The 21,901-nt window shown below is 29.0% G+C and overlaps 1 protein-coding gene across 1 annotated transcript in view; it reads left to right on the forward strand.

Moving 5' to 3' along the window:
* LOC127289495 (S-adenosylmethionine decarboxylase proenzyme) overlaps positions 1-21,270 on the forward strand; it is a 278,873-nt gene extending 257,603 nt beyond the window's left edge. Inside the window, exon 6 of the mRNA XM_051317461.1 lies at positions 20,591-21,270. Coding sequence (XP_051173418.1) covers positions 20,591-20,893 — 303 coding nt within the window. The 3' untranslated portion in view covers positions 20,894-21,270. The remainder of the gene's footprint in view (positions 1-20,590) is intronic.
* Positions 21,271-21,901: the final 631 nt, after the last annotated feature.

Here is a 21,901-nt window from a genome sequence, read left to right on the forward strand (position 1 = left end):
TGCGCCTTTTTTAATATTTAAATTTTTTAATTTTAATAATATCATTTCCTTTGAAATTGTAAAAGTATTAATAATTAAGTTATTATTGTGATTGAAATCAGACGTAGGCAGTCTATCAGATGGCAGATTGTAAACAGAACTAAAGTGACGACGAAAACAATTAGCAATATCTGAATTAGTATTCGCGCACACATCATCATATTGTACCTCTCTTGGAATACGTGATTCACGTCGAAACGAGTTAACATAATTCCAGAACTGTTTAGGGTTTGAAATTAACGAGTTTTCAGTTCTGGATATAAAATTATCAAAAGTTAATTTAGACAATGCTTTACAAGTTTCACGCAATCTAGAAAATTCCTGGTAATCTATATGGCTTTTTGTGCATTTATAATTACGGTGTGCAATTTTTTTCAAACAAATTAAGCGTTTTAACTCATATGTGAACCATGTTGGATAGCTATCATGTCTGACTCTTTTAAGTGGTACAAAATGATCAAAAGCTAAGTTGACTTGATTGTAAAAAATATTAACTGCTTCATCTAAATTTGTCGTATCGAGCAAAGAATTCCAATCAAGATTGTTAAGATAAGTATAGATACCACCAATATTAGCCTTGTCAAAATTATATTTAAGATAACAAGAAGTTGGTAATAGATTGTCTACATGTTTAATAAGATTATGAATAGTAAATATTAGAGGAGGATGATAACTATCCACAGGTAAAATTGGGTCACTTGAGTCAATCAACGAATAGTTTAATGAATTATATAATATTAAATCAAGAATAGACCCGTGAGAATTTACAAAAGTGTTAACTTGCACCAAGTTCAAATAATCGAGACAATCAGACAGGCGACTAGAAATGTCTTTACGAAGTCTAGAAGAGTCTGCAGCTGATGTACAGGATGGTCCCTCGTGGAGTTCAGCATTCCATATAACATTAGGTAAATTGAAATCACCAAAAATACAAAATGTAGCACTAGGATATGAATTATATGTGTCCTCAAGAATGGAACAAACCGTAGAGTAAGTGGCAAGATTTGAATTTGGTGGAACATAAAAAGCTACTAATATGTATAAAATAGAGTTTTTTAATAATTTAACTATAACATGTTCAACTGTAAGAACATCAGTTGAAATGGGAGCAGCATGTAATAAAGGATCACACGCGATTAGTACACCACCACCACGCAATGAATCACTAGTGTTACTACTCCTGTCAAAACGAAAAACATCAAAATTTGATAATCCCAATTCAGAGGAATTAATGGCAGGAGTAAGCCAAGTCTCAGTAAAAATAATTGTTTTATAAAAGAATAATTTAAAAGTCTGACGTAAGGAAAATAGTTTTGTTCTCAATCCTCTTACGTTTTGATAATAGATAGAAATATCAAAAGAACGCACAGTGTAAGAAGGATGAGTAATAGGAGGGCCAAGTTGATCAGTGGGAGGGGACACAGTTGAGCGTGTGTTACTACCACTAGCAACAGGCAGGTCACTGTCTGTAGAAGGAGCAAAATGACTAGTGGGAGGGGCCACACTCATCGAGACATCACTAACACTAGCACTAGGCGAGTGCCTGTTAGAACCACTGACAGACGAACCATAGTTCAAACACACATTCACTGTTTGATTTGTTTTGGCGTTGGAACAATTGTGGGTTCCCCATGACGATACAGAATTCGCAAGCCGCTCCCTCCATCCTTCACTCTCTCTGACATCAGTTGCTGAGTTTTTTTGAATTGTGAAACTTGCATGGGTGTTTTGTCCCAGGAGAGAGATACATTCTTGGGCAGGAACTCCGGTAAGGCAGTGTTTGTCTGTTTGAGATTCCTGTATGCCGCAATGACAATCCTGACATGTGCCTCGTCCGTGAACGTAATTCTCAGCGGTCGGGGCCGTGGAGACATCTGTTGACGTTTGCCAAGACGAATCAATGAATGAAAGTTAGGAGTAGTATTAAGAGACAAAATGTTTAAAAATTTAGAAATTAATTCACTATCAGAAAATGTTGACGAGGTATTAGATTCTGTTATTGGCAATTCAGGAATATTGAAAATAATTAAATTTGATCGACGACTATTGCGATCACTCATTTCACGTAAACAGTCAGACATAATCTGATTTGAATAATTATCAAATTTATTATTTAAAGATGTTATATGGTCTTTAATACCTTCAACTTCTGTTTCAACAGCGTCCATACGAGTAATAACCGATTCAATCTTTCCAACGCGATCAGAAACTTCATTCAAAGTAATTTTGAGTGGTTCAATTTGTAGCGAAATTTGCTTTAATTGCTCTTCCATTAATTTAGTCAAATCATCTTTCGAGAAAGCCATTGCAACAGGATTTGGCGAAGATGGCCTTGAAGAACAGCATTTTCGCTTTTTATAGCAACTGGGGTGATATGGGAGAGTACACTTATCACACCGCAAAATTTCTCTTTGAATGTCCATATTACAGCCTCGGCACATTTTGTCATTCAAATTCACAGTTAGAGACATGATGATTTTAGGTTAGAATTACAGTCAAGATTATTTGTTCCGCAAAATCACAAAAATTAGTTGTAAAGAAACGATTTTAATATATTAATGAATAAAAAAAAATTGTAAATTACACAGAAAACCAAACACTGCCAATAAACGCTAATAAAACATTCAAATAGAAAACACAAAGCAGAGAACGTTATACCACGATGTTTCAAAGTTTCGCGCACGCGCAATTATGCTTTTAGATAATATATATTTGCTAGATAATATATGCTTTTAGAAAATCTTACAAACTATTTTTATGTAACATCTTTTTTCAATTTTAACCCGAAAAAGGGTTATTTTGCAATTTTATCCCAAAAAAGAGTTATTTTGCAATTTTATCCCGAAAAAGGGTTATTTTGCAATTTTTTAAGAATTTTTTGATTTTTTCAATTTTTTATTATTATTTTTATTGTTTATTGTTGTTTTTTCAATTTTCAGTTAGTAACCTATAATATTGTGTCTAATTTTAAGTGTCATTAAAATCAAATGTTTTTAACTTACTAATTTTAACATTTCTTAATTTAAAACGAAACATCTTCCATTATAATAAGTTAACAAATTTCGAAAAACGACACCGACCCCGTGACCTCGACACCGTCCTTGAAAAATCTATTTTTTATTATTTTCAAATAAATCAAAATACTTTGCATATATGCTTTTAGAAAATCTTACAAAATATTTTTATGTAACATCTTCTTTCAATTTTAACCCGAAAAAGGGTTATTTTGCAATTTTATCCCAAAAAGAGTTATTTTGCAATTTTTTAAGAATTTTTTAATTTTTTCAAATTTTTTATTATTATTTTTATTATTTATTGTTGTTTTTTCAATTTTCAGTTAGTAACCTATAATATTGTGTCTAATTTTAAGTGTCAGTATAATCAAATGTTTTTCACTTACTAATTTTAACATTTCTTAATTTAAAACGAAACATCTTCCATTATAATAAGTTAACAAATTTCGAAAAAAGACACCGACCCCGTGACCTCGACACCGTCCTTAAAAAATCTATTTTTTATTATTTTCAAATAAATCAAAATACTTTGCATATATGCTTTTAGAAAATCTTACAAAATATTTTTATGTAACATCTTTTTTCAATTTTAACCCGAAAAAGGGTTATTTTTCAATTTTTTCCCGAAAAAGAGTTATTTTGCAATTTTTTAAGAATTTTTTAATTTTTTCAATTTTTTATTATTATTTTTATTATTTATTGTTGTTTTTTCAATTTTTAGTTAGTAACCTATAATATTTTGTCTAATTTTAAGTGTCATTAAAATCAAATGTTTTTAACTTAATAATTTTAACATTTCTTAATTTAAAACGAAACATCTTCCATTATATTAATTTAACAAATTTCGAAAAACGACACCGACCCCGGACCTCGACACCGTCCTTGAAAAATCTATTTTTTATTATTTTCAAATAAATCAAAATACTTTGCATATATGCTTTTAGAAAATCTTACAAACTATTTTTATGTAACATCTTTTTTCAATTTTAACCCGAAAAAGGGTTATTTTTCAATTTTTTCCCGAAAAAGAGTTATTTTGCAATTTTTTAAGAATTTTTTAATTTTTTCAATTTTTTATTATTATTTTTATTATTTATTGTTGTTTTTTCAATTTTTAGTTAGTAACCTATAATATTTTGTCTAATTTTAAGTGTCATTAAAATCAAATGTTTTTAACTTAATAATTTTAACATTTCTTAATTTAAAACGAAACATCTTCCATTATATTAATTTAACAAATTTCGAAAAACGACACCGACCCCGGACCTCGACACCGTCCTTGAAAAATCTATTTTTTATTATTTTCAAATAAATCAAAATACTTTGCATATATGCTTTTAGAAAATCTTACAAACTATTTTTATGTAACATCTTTTTTCAATTTTAACCCGAAAAAGGGTTATTTTTCAATTTTAACCGGAAAAAGGGTTATTTTTCAATTTTAACCCGAAAAAGGGTTATTTTTCAATTTTAACCCGAAAAAGGGTTATTTTGAAATTTTATCCCGAAAAAGGGTTATTTTGCAATTTTATCCCGAAAAAGGGTTATTTTGCAATTTTTTAAGAATTTTTTTATTTTTTCAATTTTTTATTATTATTTTTTATTATTTATTGTTGTTTTTTCAATTTTTAGTTAGTAATCTATAATATTGGGTCGAATTTTAAGTGTCATTAAAATCAAATGTTTTTAACTTAATAATTTTAACATTTCTTAATTTAAAACGAAACATCTTCCATTATATTAATTTAACAAATTTCGAAAAACTACACCGACCCCGTGACCTCGACACCGTCCTTGAAAAATCTATTTTTTATTATTTTCAAATCAATCAAAATACTTTGCATATATGCTTTTAGAAAATCTTACAAAATATTTTTATGTAACATCTTTTTTCAATTTTAACCCGAAAAAGGGTTATTTTGCAATTTTATCCCAAAAAAGAGTTATTTTGCAATTTTTTAAGAATTTTTTAATTTTTTCAATTTTTTATTATTATTTTTATTATTTATTGTTGTTTTTTCAATTTTCAGTTAGTAACCTATAATATTGTGTCTAATTTTAAGTGTCATTATAATCAAATGTTTTTCACTTACTAATTTTAACATTTCTTAAGGTGCTTATATACCTCAAATTTCGATCAGATGAACATTATTTCTGGACCGTGAAAATGCGTGAAAAGTCATTTTCACGGCGGGTATTTTTGAATTGTTTTATACAAAAAATGTTTTTTTAAGAAATATAATATTAAATAATTGTTTTAATATGTAAGAACACTTTAAAATAGTGAAGGAGAGATGATTTGATTAAAAAGTTTAGCAAATTTTGCTTTAAAACGATTTCTGCTACAAGAAAGTGTAAAATGACGATGTTTGTGAAATGGTTTGTACAGTGCTTCTTCCTTGTTAGTGTCTCTCAGAGTTTTGTTTATGTTATGTCGGTTCTTTTTAACTTGTAATAAATAATGAGTGCTGAAAATAAATCGATAAGTTGAAATGTTTATCAAATAAATTTAAATTCAACTAATTGTTTCGAATAACTGAAAGAAACATGTACACATGTACACTGTACAAACCATTTCACAAACATCGTCATTTTACACTTTCTTGTAGCAGAAACGTTTTAAAGCAAAATTTGCTGAATTTTTCAATCAAATCATCTTTTTATCACTATTTTAAAGTGTTCTTACATATTAAAACAATTATTTAATATTATATTTCTTAAAAAAAACATTTTTTGTTTAAAACAATTCAAAAATACCCGCCGTGAAAATGACTTTTCACGCATTTTCACGGTCCAGAAATAATGTTCATCTGATCGAAATTTGAGGTATATAAGCACCTTTAATTTAAAACGAAACATCTTCCATTATAATAAGTTAACAAATTTCGAAAAAAGACACCGACCCCGTGACCTCGACACCGTCCTTGAAAAATCTGTTTTTTATTATTTTCAAATAAATCAAAATACTTTGCATATATGCTTTTAGAAAATCTTACAAAATATTTTTATGTAACATCTTTTTTCAATTTTAACCCGAAAAAGGGTTATTTTGCAATTTTTTCCCGAAAAAGAGTTATTTTGCAATTTTTTAAGAATTTTTTAATTTTTTCAATTTTTTATTATTATTTTTATTATTTATTGTTGTTTTTTCAATTTTTAGTTAGTAACCTATAATATTTTGTCTAATTTTAAGTGTCATTAAAATCAAATGTTTTTAACTTAATAATTTTAACATTTCTTAATTTAAAACGAAACATCTTCCATTATATTAATTTAACAAATTTCGAAAAAAGACACCGACCCCGTGACCTCGACACCGTCCTTGAAAAATCTGTTTTTTATTATTTTCAAATAAATCAAAATACTTTGCATATATGCTTTTAGAAAATCTTACAAAATATTTTTATGTGACATCTTTTTTCAATTTTAACCCGAAAAAGGGTTATTTTGCAATTTTTTCCCGAAAAAGAGTTATTTTGCAATTTTTTAAGAATTTTTTAATTTTTTCAATTTTTTATTATTATTTTTATTATTTATTGTTGTTTTTTCAATTTTTAGTTAGTAACCTATAATATTTTGTCTAATTTTAAGTGTCATTAAAATCAAATGTTTTTAACTTAATAATTTTAACATTTCTTAATTTAAAACGAAACATCTTCCATTATATTAATTTAACAAATTTCGAAAAACGACACCGACCCCGTAACCTCGACACCGTCCTTGAAAAATCTATTTTTTATTATTTTCAAATAAATCAAAATACTTTGCATATATGCTTTTAGAAAATCTTACAAAATATTTTTATGTGACATCTTTTTTCAATTTTAACCCGAAAAAGGGTTATTTTGCAATTTTATCCCGAAAAAGAGTTATTTTGCAATTTTTTAAGAATTTTTTAATTTTTTCAATTTTTTATTATTATTTTTATTATTTATTGTTGTTTTTTCAATTTTTAGTTAGTAACCTATAATATTTTGTCTAATTTTAAGTGTCATTAAAATCAAATGTTTTTAACTTAATAATTTTAACATTTCTTAATTTAAAACGAAACATCTTCCATTATATTAATTTAACAAATTTCGAAAAACGACACCGACCCCGTGACCTCGACACCGTCCTTGAAAAATCTATTTTTTATTATTTTCAAATAAATCAAAATACTTTGCATATATGCTTTTAGAAAATCTTACAAACTATTTTTATGTAACATCTTTTTTCAATTTTAACCCGAAAAAGGGTTATTTTTCAATTTTAACCGGAAAAAGGGTTATTTTTCAATTTTAACCCGAAAAAGGGTTATTTTTCAATTTTAACCCGAAAAAGGGTTATTTTGCAATTTTATCCCGAAAAAGGGTTATTTTGCAATTTTTTAAGAATTTTTTGATTTTTTCAATTTTTTATTATTATTTTTATTATTTATTGTTGTTTTTTCAATTTTCAGTTAGTAACCTATAATATTTTGTCTAATTTTAAGTGTCATTAAAATCAAATGTTTTTAACTTACTAATTTTAACATTTCTTAATTTAAAACGAAACATCTTCTATTATATTAAGTTAACAAATTTCGGAAAACGACACCGACCCCGTGACCTCGACACCGTCCTTGAAAAATCTATTTTCAAAATCAATCAAAATACTTTGCATATATGCTTTTAGAAAATCTTACAAACTATTTTTATGTAACATCTTTTTTCAATTTTAACCCGAAAAAGGGTTATTTTTCAATTTTAACCGGAAAAAGGGTTATTTTTCAATTTTAACCCGAAAAAGGGTTATTTTTCAATTTTAACCCGAAAAAGGGTTATTTTGCAATTTTATCCCGAAAAAGGGTTATTTTGCAATTTTTTAAGAATTTTTTGATTTTTTCAATTTTTTATTATTATTTTTATTATTTATTGTTGTTTTTTCAATTTTCAGTTAGTAACCTATAATATTTTGTCTAATTTTAAGTGTCATTAAAATCAAATGTTTTTAACTTACTAATTTTAACATTTCTTAATTTAAAACGAAACATCTTCTATTATATTAAGTTAACAAATTTCGGAAAACGACACCGACCCCGTGACCTCGACACCGTCCTTGAAAAATCTATTTTCAAAATCAATCAAAATACTTTGCATATATGCTTTTAGAAAATCTTACAAACTATTTTTATGTAACATCTTTTTTCAATTTTAACCCGAAAAAGGGTAATTTTGCAATTTTATCCCGTAAAAGGGTTATTTTGCAATTTTTTAAGAATTTTTTGATTTTTTCAATTTTTTATTATTATTTTTTATTATTTATTGTTGTTTTTTCAATTTTTAGTTAGTAATCTATAATATTGGGTCGAATTTTAAGTGTCATTAAAATCAAATGTTTTTAACTTAATAATTTTAACATTTCTTAATTTAAAACGAAACATTTTCTATTATATTAAGTTAACAAATTTCGAACAACGACACCGACCCCGTGACCTCGACACCGTCCTTGAAAAATCTATTTTTTATTATTTTCAAATAAATCAAAATACTTTGCATATATGCTTTTAGAAAATCTTACAAAATATTTTTATGTAACATCTTTTTTCAATTTTAACCCGAAAAAGGGTTATTTTGCAATTTTATCCCGAAAAAGGGTTATTTTGCAATTTTTTAAGAATTTTTTGATTTTTTCAATTTTTTATTATTATTTTTTATTATTTATTGTTGTTTTTTCAATTTTTAGTTAGTAATCTATAATATTGGGTCGAATTTTAAGTGTCATTAAAATCAAATGTTTTTAACTTAATAATTTTAACATTTCTTAATTTAAAACGAAACATTTTCTATTATATTAAGTTAACAAATTTCGAACAACGACACCGACCCCGTGACCTCGACACCGTCCTTGAAAAATCTATTTTCAATTATTTTTAAATAAATCAAAATACTTTGCATACATGCTTTTAGAAAATCTTACAAACTATTTTTATGTAACATCTTTTTTCAATTTTAAGATAAATTTTATACAATATTAATAAGATGTCAATTTAAAACATAAATTATATATATAATATACATAAACTACAATAAGTAAACAACAATAAGTACAATTTTAACCGAGCGAGCGTTAGCGAGCGAGGAATACATCGCTAGTTCAGAATCAAATGATTAAAGCATAAAAATATATTTTCATTATAACAATCTGAGCAGATCAGGTGATTTGTAAAACAAAAGAGTATCGTTTATATGTAAAATGGAAGACATTTAATCTACATGTGACAAATTTTAACTTAGTAATTTAATAATTTATATTTACTTAATTAGTAACTAAATAATAATATTTACACTTGTATATCACTTTCACTTTACTTACATCAAGCAAGACTGGAGTTAAGTCAGAGTTGAAGTGAACAAAAAGTGAGAATAAGAGTGAATATAAAATCAGAGAGAAGTGAAAATGAGACTGACACTTAGCTTAAAAGGGAAGTAAGATTAAAGTGAAATGACCGTGAAGTAAGATAAAAATGAAAGTAAGAGTGATTTTAAGTGCTGACTGTCTTTACCCAATTTTACGGTATTTTATTATTATTAACAATTATTATTAAAAATTAAATAAATTATATTAATGTCTTAATGAAATTTTTTCAATAACACGGATTTTATATTTTTTTTCAAAACATGAGGAAACATTTTTTTAAACATTGAAATGTATTAACAAATTTTGCTGGTTTCTGTAAATTAACCATTTCAGATATAAATTTCAGAAATAATAGAAATTTTTGAAAACATGCAATTCCAATTTCAATAAATTTGAGTTTATGAAGATTTTTTACAAACTTAAGAACGTAATAAAATTTTCTAAAAAATCTCGGATTGCTAAAAAATATTTTAAAATATGTCAGAAAAATTACATTTTATTAAAATAAGTCAAAATTAGTTGCATTTATTAAAAAAAATCCATAAAAATTGAAAAAGTTGAGCAATCATAGGCTTGGAATGGTTTTATCACAATTATATTAATAAATATATAGAAATCCGACATACATCTTCTTCTGCATTATTTGTATTTAAGGTACCTTGAATGTTATTATTGTAAGGTCTGTGAATATTTCTAAGATTTTGTTGATTTTGAACGTATCTTTCATGCTCCAAATTATTATTATCATTGTAATATAATGGTCTTCTTTCTGGAGTAAACAAGTTTCTCCTTACTCGCTGTTGTGATCAACTTTTATTTAGTTGCTAATCTAAAAATTTAATAAAATGTTAAATATTAATAATTATTAAAATTTTTATTTAAGAATGGAATCAGTATTTGTAATGTAAAATTATATATCATTAATTTTTTTAAAGATTAAAGTACATATTTATAATATAAATAATAAGTAAATAAAGAAATATGTAAAACTAAATTTTTTAATAAGTATTCTTAAAAGGCTTAGATTTTTGTGAAATTAAATTTAAAATATTAACATAAATATAAGTAAACAATTTTTTTATTTAAAAAATGTATAATTTTTCTATATTACAAATTTTTTCAGATATAAATTTGAACTAAATTTGAACTTGAATTAAAATTTTTTATTTATTATATTTTTAAATTTGTATTAACAAACATTTATACATTGCTTAAAAAAAGGTTGATACAAATTTCTGTATACAAAATTTATAATAGACTTACTATTATTGTCTCTTAAAGAATGCGTCACACGACATATATCCATGGATTGATTTGTGTTGGATTAAATATGTTCTGAAAATAAATTTAAATTAAGAACTTATTTGTATGATTATGTTTATACGAAAAACATTATTAAATGTTTTTGTTTTACAAAGGAATGTGCGCATTCTAATTGTGAAAAAAAGAAAGAAAATATAGAACTGTGAAAATCGAAATATATAACAGTGAAATTTGAACATTGAATTTTCATAAGAAAAAGAAAATTTCAAGTGGAACGCCACGTAAGAGGAACCCAGCATTCCACGTCTATTCAATCAACGTGGTACACCAACACTTCGACTATAGGACCACCAACTGCGCTGCAGACACACTTGTATCTATATTCTTCGCGGCGAGCAGATAGGAACATATCGAGCAAACTTAAGTGTCAATTTCAAACAACGAAGGTATATATTACTACATTCACAACATATATTTAAGCAAATTTGTTCCATTTACGAATGTTCATGAAATTTTAATCATTTCAAGTGTCAAACTTATCTCAATTCTACCAATAATTATTATCTAAAAACATCTTTTCTCTACAAATTATTATTGTAAAGTGGGTAAAAACAATCAAAAGCGAAATATTGTATATTCTCTATCCATATATAATTTTGCTAATTATTATTTATATAAAAAAAACAAAAAAATTGGATGCCAAATCTATTGTATTGAAAATTTCGAATTTAAGCTGGCATTCAAAGCATATACCCGTTACCTCCGTCGATCCTCATCCCCTTATACTGACGATACAAAGACAGAATCTTTAACAGACGAATTTATTGAACCGACTAGAGAAATGGCGTCAACAAACGAGGAATATAGTGATGCTTTACAACAAATCTTGGGAAGATAGACGCAGTGGAACAAAATATAAAAATGTTAAATAACGAAAATACCAAAAGGGCTGACGAGATAAAAGTATTAGCTCGGCAAGGCGGTCATCTTTTAACTGAGGACGAAGGGACATCCGGGGTAGACAAATATGTAGTGACGTCAGAGTCAGAGGAAGAAGACGAAAGCAATCGGGATAGTAGAGAAATGTCACAAGTCAAATAAATCCCTCATAGAACTGGAAATCCAGGCGCGTTAGCTTCTATTCCACAAGCAGGCCCCTCGGATTCTAATACTACCCCACCACTTCAACGTGGCGTTCACGCCCTTTCGAACCATCGACAAAGTCACGCGACGTATCTCTCTCCTGCCAAAGACCTTATTAAAACTATAGAAGTTCTCAATGGACGCGACGATATGGGAGTGCAAAATTTTATTAGAAGTGTAAAAAGAGTCCGTCGACATTGCTCCGAGCCTTGTTTACTATTGAGATTTATAGTTGTTGAAAAAATAACCGATCACGCAAAAAGGTCAATAAGGTACGCTAACATAGAAACTTATCTTTATACACCGTTAAAACCAAATTTATCCCCCACGTGTTCCATCGAGTTGTGTCGAAGCCGGTAATGACATAGTTCAATCGTATAATTTAAAATACAGACAACTACTCAATGAATTAAATTACGCTATTCAAGGGGGTATACTCAACGGAGAGAAATGAATATAGCTATAAAATTAGAAGAACGTGTAGCAATTAAAAGGTATATAATGAAATTACGGGACGAAATAAGTACACAAGTACAAACATTAAGGCCCACATGTTTTCCCGAAGCCCAGCAACTTGCTTTAGAAGTGGAAGCTTGGCATAGAGAAAGAATCAGAAATAGAACATCAGCTATGAACAAATTTTCTTCCAAACCCATTAATGCAATACCAAGATATAACACAGGTTTTTCATCTCAAGGACATAAATTTGGGCCAAGCCAAACCACTATTAATCCCGCATCTCATACTCAAAGGCCATTAGGTAATAATAGAGTGCCTAACCATAGTATGCCTTTACAACAAAGGACACAAATGACTTGTTTTAATTGCAAACAAATTGGTCATGTACAAAGCCAATGCCCTAATCCTAAAATTTCTCAGGACTTTACGATAGGACAATTCGGAAAACGACCACCTCAAAGAGTACACGCGATTCTAGAACAGGAGGACAAGAACACTCTAATTTACAATATGATTGGAGAAAATCAAGAAACGACGGAAGACCTCTCGATTAGACCATTTAGAACCCGAAATCAAGGAACATATTACAAGATATATAATAGTTGACTCGGATTCACCATTCAATTCGCCTAGATGGGTGGTACCCAAAAAAATGGACGCTTCAGGAAAGAAAAAATGGATAATAGTAATAGATTTTCGTAATCTTAACCTATACACGGATCAAGACGCTTATCTATTGCCAGTCATTGACGAAATTATCTCGAATCTAGGCCATGCAAATTTTTTTTCGGTTTTTGATCTTAGTTCAGGTTTCCACCAAATTCCCATGGATCCGGAAAGTAAAAAATACACTGCTTTTTCAACACCAGACGGACATTTTGAGTATAAAAGCATACCTTTCGGATTAAAAAATGCACCAGCCACGTTTCAACGCATGATTGATAAGGCCTTACACGGATTGATTGGAAAAATTTGCTTAGCGTATCTTGACGATATTATAGTCTTTGGATCCATCTTACAGGAACATAATACCAATCTTGTGACAGTTTTTGAAAGACTCCGTAAAACTGGTCTTAAACTACAACCAGATAAATGCGAATACATAAGACCAGAACTCGAATACCTCGCCCAGTGGGCAAAAAATCATGTTTTATTTTATTTTTATTTTATTTATTGAAATTAATCCAACAGTCCGAAGACCAATAATAGGATTATACAAATTATACATAATAGATAACAAAAATAATGGTATGATATAAAATTGAGGAATCGCGCGAAGATAATATATAGTAAAACAAAAAATATAACTAAAATTATTAAATTTAACAATAATAATTAACAAAAATAAAGATTTTAACAGTAATCAAATTTAAATTCGCGCAAAAAAATATAAATGTGATAGCCAGTCTTAGACTAAATCGCAAATTCCTTAACTAATCTAGGAAACGTGCTCAATGAGTCACCAAATACATCTAGATCGCACCTGTTGTGAATTTCATTTACAACTTCACACATTTCATTAATCAGCGTACCCTGTAGTGTTTTACACCCGGTGTAGAATGGTGTAACGTTTCGTAAATCACATTGAGGAACAAGAATAGGTACTAATGATAATAAAAATGGACAGTTCACTATTGAGCGTATGATCTTAAAAAGATAAGTCGAAAAAGCGATCACTCTACGCTTTTCAAGTGTTTGCGCATTAAACATTGTACATAGTTCATTATAGTCTGAACCGGGTAAAGGAAACTTCTTAAGTTTTTTATAATAAAGAAACTTTAAAAGCCTTTTTTGGCATTTTTCCAGCAATTGAGTTAGATATTGATTAATTCTAAACCAAATGACAGATCCATATTCTATTTTTGTTCTGACTAACGAACAGAAGAGAGAGATGATCGCAGATTCACTGTTAATTTTACGGCAAATTCGCATAACGAATCCTAAACATCTGTTCGCCTCTCTTACAACTGTGTCAACATGTGTGTTGAATTTTAAATTACTACTTAAATATATACCAAGATCTTTAATCATAGTAACTCTATCAAGAGGAATGTCATTAACACTGTATTCATAAAAAATTAAATTGGTCTTTCTTGAGAATGTCATAACAGCACACTTAGCTGGATTAATATCCAGAGAGTTATCGTTACACCAATCGGAAAAAGTATTAAGATCATTTTGTAAATCAGTGCAATCATTAAAGCAGTTAATAGGTTTAAATAATTTTGCATCGTCGGCATATAAGAGTATATAATTAGATCCTTGAGGAACTCCTGAAGTTGGTGTAAATTGAAAAGACGAGAAACCTGAATATTGTACCGACATTCTCCTGTTTGTTAAAAAAGATAATAGTAAATTTAAAAGCGTATCTGGTATCCCCAGATTTTGTAAATCAGTAATAATTTTTGCATGGTCGATGCAATCAAAGGCCTTAGAAATATCTGTGAAAATGACATCCACCTGATTATGAGTCACTAACGAAGATTCGATTATTTGGATAAATGACGTCAAATTTGTAATTGTTGATCTTTGCGGTACAAATCCGTGTTGAGCTGAAGATAATTCCGGAGAAAAATAGGGCCAAATAAAATCACAAATAATCATTTCAAATACCTTGGAAAAATTACATAATATCGATATTGGACGATAGTTTTTAACACATGATTTATCCCCTTTTTTAAAAATCGGACATATTTTTGATAATTTCCATAGATCTGGAAATGTAGAAGTATTTAAAGAGCGGTTAAGAATAATTATCAATGGGTCAAGGAGTTCATAGCAACATTCTTTGACAACGATACTAGGTATCTTATCGCAGCCAGCAGTATATTTATTACTTAATTTACGCAGCTTGGAAAGGACATGTTCTATAGAGATCAACAATCCATCTCCAAATAACTTATTGTACCTTGTGGGATAAAACCTCAAAGGTATTGAACAAGGTTTATAAACTATAGAGAAGAGGTCGGCAAAGGCATCGACAATGTCTTGTGGATTATTTAATTCAGTGTCATTATAAGACATTATCCTAGGAATTCTTGAAGATTTATTAATTTTATTGAAATAAGTCCAAATGGTAGATGGATTATTGATAATTTCTTCTTCAACATGAGTAAGATAAAACGAATAAGCTTTACGAATTTCTGATTTTATTTCCTAACGCAAGCGCTGGTATTCGATCAAGTAATGTTTACTTCCTGAACTTTTATAAAGTCTCCTTAGCTTTTCTTTAATTTTTATACTATTTATAATTTTAAAATTATACCAAGTTGGATATTTGTTATCTTTATGGTTATATGTAACGATCCCTATATGTTTCTCGAGCAATTCGTAAATTTTATTATAAAACAAATCAATTAGTTCGTTGACATTATAAATATCTTTAAGAAATCCCCAATCAGTATTCGAAAGACTAAGCTTGAAGGTGGTAAAATCGCAATTTTTGAATCTGAACTTCTTATCGTTAACATTCTTAAAAATCGAGTATCTCTTCTATGAGGAGACATCACTGTTTCAAATTGAATAATAAGTGGGGGGTGATAATCGTCGACAGGTAATAGTGGAATCTCATTACTTAAAACTTCACAGGGAAATGACGCTATAACCAAGTCCAAAAATCTATCATTAATGTTGTGAATATCATTGTATTGATAGAGATTATGTATATCTAAAAAGCTGTGCAATATAGTAGATTTAATGTCATGTATTCCAGTAGTAACATATTGTTTTAGATTTGGAATATTAAAATCACCGATAATTATATAATTACATGACCAAGAAGCGCATACATTTGATAAGGATTCAAAAAAGTTATCAAATTCATTTAAAGGAATATTTGGTGTTATATAGATTGTAACTATGATAATTGGATTCGATTCACAAAACAATTTACACGCGACAACATTAATATACGGCGATGAGAAAAGTACATTTGTTATATTAACGTAGCTTGAGATAAATCTAGATTTAATCGCGATAAGAACGGCACCCCCAACTCTGTTTAGTCTATCATCTCTGTAAATATTAAAAATGTCAAGGTCGAAAATTTCAGAGTCACGGGTGGAATCCTTAAGCCAAGTTTCAGTAAAAATTAAAATATCATAGTCTGAAACGTCCAAGGAAGAAGATAAAATACTTAGCTTTGTATTTAATCCTCTAACATTTTGATAATGAATTAAGAGTTCATTAAGCAAATCCAAATTTGTGATGTGAGTACAATTAAACGTAGATAAAGTATTGGAAAAGTTAATCTGAGATTCCAATCTGCTGTTTTAACCCGAGATTTCACTATTGTCGATTCGCCCAATAATATTTTAGAACATTTTAAGAACGTGGATGTTCAAATAATGTTCCAGAACACTATTGAACACTATTTGTGATAACCTCTGAGGGAGTGAAACCTAATACCAACAAAATTCAAAAAGTACGTGAATTTAAGTTACCAAAAACTGTTACTTATATAAAAAGTTTTCTTGGACTATCAGGTCTATTATAGAAAATTTATCCTCAACTATAGCACCATCGCTAAACCTCTAACCGAATTAACAAAAAAGGGAATCCAATTTGTGTGGGATAATAATTGACATGAAGCATTAGAAAGGTTAAAGCATTTACTATGCACTTCACCCGTTCTAAAATACCCAGATTTTTCGAAAGAGTTTAAACTCACCATTTATGTTTCCAATGTAGGAGTCGGAACCATATTATCTCAAGATGGCCACCCTTGTTGTTACATTTCGCGAACTCTCGATAGACCAGAATTAAATTACACCACTAAAGAAAAAGAGCTTCTTGCTATAGTATGGGCTGTAAAAAGACTCAGGCAATACTTATTGTGAAAAAGGTTCAAAATTCTAACCGACCACCAAGCATTGAAATGGTTGTTTACTGTTAAAGATCCTTCTTCCAAACTCAAGTGATGATGGAGACTGAGATTAGAGGAATTTGATTATGAAATCGAATATAAAAAAGGTTCAGAGAACCAAGCTGCGGATACACTATCTCATGTTTTCTCCATCCAAGAATTATCATCAGAAGAGTTAAATAAATTAGCTATGAACCTTGAAGCCGAATTACCGGAGTTAGAAACAGTTGAAAACAAAGAGGAACGAAATCTCTCAACACCAGAACCCAACATGGAACAAACACACACACAGCTTTTACACCGATTTCAGTACCATCATCTTCACGAGACCTTTCAACATCAGAACCAAATTTAGAACAAATGAACGTACCTTCAATGCCGATTTTTTTAGGATAAAACACATCAAAACTATTGCCTTTCATCCTCAGTCCAATGGAAGTTTAGAAGAACCCATGCCACAGTAAAAGATCTTATTAAAACTGCCATATCCGATCTAAATGTACAATGGGATGACACTCTTAAATTTCTTTGTATGGCTTATAATACCATGGTTCACGAAAGAACAGGGTTTAGTCCCTTTCAAATTACATTCGGAATAATATCCCATCGGCTCTAGCCACTACGCCTAGTCTGAAATATCCGGAACTAATACGAATGTGGCAATAGAGACATGAACGTTATATGAATTGTGCCAAGGCTATAATAGAAAGAAACAAGGAACGACACAAAAGGTTACAAGACGTATTGCTCTCCCCCAAAAATTATTTATACCCGGATGCGGAGATTTAGTAAAAGTACTAAATACTAAAGAACATAAGCTTAGTTCAGAATGAAAGGACCAGCCACAATAGTTAAAATCTTGCCTCATAATAATTACGAAATACTTTTCAATAATCAACGCACGGTAATCCATGCCAATCGCATTAAAGAACAATTCTAATTGTTACAGATGCAACTCACTTTTGTACTACTCTTAATTTCCATCTCTGATGCGAAGATATCACTAAAGCCACTGAACGGCCTAACAATGTTCGCTAAAAAACCTGGGACAGGCCCAATTATACCATAAAAATTGGAAAATTATAAATATCGTGGATAATCAAGATATATATAATCGAATAACACAAATATATACTCTAATATATATAGAGAGCTTTTACAACAACAATGTAAAAGTAAATGTTATGAGAAGAAACAAATAGAGTTTTTCTCAGGTCGATTCCATAGATTGAAGAAACTTTATGGACATCTCGATCACATCTTGGTACGTCCACGACAAAGAAGAGGTTTAATCAATGGTATAGGTTCAATAGCCAAGACACTTTTTGGAACATTAACAGAAAGTGACTTGACTTTAATAAACGACAACATGGACAATCTATACGAAGAGAACGCAAAGCTTTCTCAAAGTGTAGGGAACAGAACCATAATTATACGCAGTTTTCTTAATCCTAGCTCTCATAACATTAACAGAATCAACAACGAAGTAATGGTCAGTATAAACGATCTAATAAATACCACTAATAGAAACCAACAAAATCTCCACCTTACTAACCAGTTACTCGGTTTTTCAATTTGTTTAGAAGAAATTAACGAACGAAGACATCAACCTTTTAATAAATGCAATTAACGACGGTAAACGTGGAATTATCCACCCACAACTTCTGACACCAAAGCTATTGATGTTTAAATTAAAAAAACTTGGAAGAGGAACAAAACATTAAATACCCCATCAGTCTAAACGACTACAATTACCAATACATAATCGACATATCTGAACTCTCAGTAATAATAATAGACAGAAAATTGACATATACCTTGTTAATCCCCGTACCTGAACCCGAAATCCTTCATTGTTTGCATCTCATTCCCATACCAGTACCTCACGGATAAGCTTTCTTAGAAGCAATTCCTTCTCACGAGTTTATATTAATTAATCAAGAAAACACCTTTTATGTTCCTAGCGATAAACAACTAATTGAAAACTGCAAACAAGCAGGAGATGTTAAATTTTGTAAAAGGACTCAACCAAGTTACTTTTTAAGCGAAATTCATTCCTGCGAAAGCGAAGTTCTTAGGTCAAGTGTAAAACTTTTGGATGATAAAATTTGCCATGTCTCAATTTTTCAAGTACAAGAACTTATCTTCATGCCTTTATACGCCGAAAACCAGTATATCTTAGTAACGGAAAAACCTATAGAAATTAGCACATTTTGTGAGGGAATACCGGAAATAATAAAAATTCAATCTGCAACTCACATCTCTGGTCCTACTGTATTTTACAATACATGCGCACTTGCCGATATGCAATTAACTATGTTTTAAAATACAACTAATTTTGTATTGGCCATGCAAAGTTGAGCTTTGGAGTGTTGAATAATAAAATAATATAAAATATTTTCAAACAACTATTAATAAGAGGCTGTTGGTTTTTGTTGCTCCAGTAGGTTTAATAGTAATTTTAAGTTGTATTTCAGATTCTTCTTACTCAGATTCTATTGGTATTCTTAAATTGCGCTAGTGTTTGGCTGCATCCAAAGAACTTAAACAAAATAAAATTTAACAAACGACAGAATCTTAAATAAGAATATAATAAGTGAAGAAGTACGAGGTTTACTTTTCGGTTTCAGTCGCACATAGAATAAAGAAATGTCACTAGTAATTTTGACATCGTAACATAACATACATTATCATCTATAAACAATTGCATATCATCAAAAAAATAACAGCGAGGTATGTAGATTAAGACGAGCATTGTAAAAAAATTGCCTATAGAAAAATATTTATTTTTAATCAACACATACAAAGGATGTTATTTCACTTGTCAAAGTTGCAACTGTGAGGCAAATTCTGAATAAAACAACACTGAAAAAACATTGGTGGACAGAGTTGCTCACAGCATAGAACTGTCGCGTTAAATAAAAGCAAGTCGTTCACTGTTACTTTTGGGTGAATATTTTGCCTTTCTGAGTGAACGAATCAACTTTGCGTGATGCGACTATTTGCCTAAAGTTGTTGTCTTAACTGTTCCGCCAAACCTTTTTCAGTGTAATAAGATTTTAAATGTTTCTGTTCTTTTTCTTCAGGATGCTTTAGGATAAAATTATACATTTTTATTTTATTTCTTCAGGTTAAGTTTTAATGTTTTAATTCTTTTTCTTTATAGGCTAAGACAAAATTTTGTTGTCAATGAAAATATGTTAAAGTATACATAAAAACCAGAATATAGGATATGTTTTTAGGTCGGTGTAATGCGTGGTTCCCATAATATTAGGGGCTCAATTCTTTTGCGACATAATTTTCAAATGTCAATAAATTTTACCCGAGTCAATAGATTTAAATATTTAAAGAAATTGGAAATTATTACTTCTATAGAAACAGTATAATAATCATTAAAAACATAATGTCATTTTTATTTCTATTTCAGGGTAGCTACATGACGATACATATAACACCTGAACCAGAATTTTCGTATGTATCTTTTGAAAGCGATGTTTCTGAAGTTTCTTACAAGGAAATAATTAATCGAGTTTTGAATACGTTCAAACCAGGGAAGTTCATGGTTACAATTTTTGCCAATAAGGAATCAGTATCTGCTAATTGTCCTCAGGAGCTGAAACAGTTAGATTACATACAGAATAATAAGGATTGGTTGCGTAAAGATGTACAATATTGTCAATTTAAAAATTATGATCTGACATGCGCATTTTATTCTAAATTCCCAAGCTGAGGGTACATTGACACCTCGCCGAATTCTTGCTGGCCAAGAAAAAGCGAGGTAAAATATTTTACCCTACTATCCCATAGTTCTTTCCTAGTTAATATTCCTACTAATTCATCACTCATGATAACAAAAATAGGCTCTCCAACTCTTTTTCGTATTTCAAAATTTAGGAAATATTTTAAATTATATAGAATAAACATAACGACCAAAAAAAATAGTGACAATGATGCAAAACCTGCAATAACTACAGATTGTTTAAAAAATATGGTGTCATTAATTTCTACATCCACTGTATATGTTTTTAATTTAAATTCAAGGAATTTGAGTTTTAACTGGATTTGTAAAATACTTAAAAATTTGTTAAATTTTAATTGCAATCTTTTAAGTCAAATAAATGATATAAAAATAAGTATGAATTCGATGATAATAAGTACTTTTCCTTCACAGTGTTCGATATCTTCCACAAAACTAACATCTAGGCAATCCGCTCTCTACCAAAAAAAAAATATAAAAATAAAAATGTAATTTTTTTTAGAAGAAAGGGAAACTTAAAAACAACTTACTATTTATCAACAGGTAATAGTTCAAATAGCAAAAAACCTACAAACTTCTGATTTTTTACAGTTAAGGGGAGTCACAACCTTTATAGTTGACCCCATTAAATTTAAATTATCAGAGGAGGTTATATTTTTTTTCTTCCATCATTTTCGACTTAAAAACACATAGGGTGGTCAAAAATTAAAAATTTCAAGTTTTGATGAGTTTAGAATTTTTATTTGTTCACCAGTTCTATATTTTTTTAAATCCATGCGAGAGGTTATTTCAAATTACAAAATATGCTTGGAAAAAAATTAGCGTCGAAAAATATAAAAAATGTAAGAGAAGAAGCATTTTTAATATTCAAATTTCTCAATTTTGATGAAATATCGATAGCTATTAACTTTTATTTTCTTTTAAACCACATATTTTTACGTAGTTTGAGGTGTTTATTACAAATAACATAGTGATTTGAGG

Source organism: Leptopilina boulardi, unplaced genomic scaffold, assembly GCF_019393585.1.
Source record: "Leptopilina boulardi isolate dan_hultmark-lab unplaced genomic scaffold, ZJU_Lbou_2.1 LbouV2_41, whole genome shotgun sequence".
Classification (NCBI taxonomy): domain Eukaryota; kingdom Metazoa; phylum Arthropoda; class Insecta; order Hymenoptera; family Figitidae; genus Leptopilina; species Leptopilina boulardi.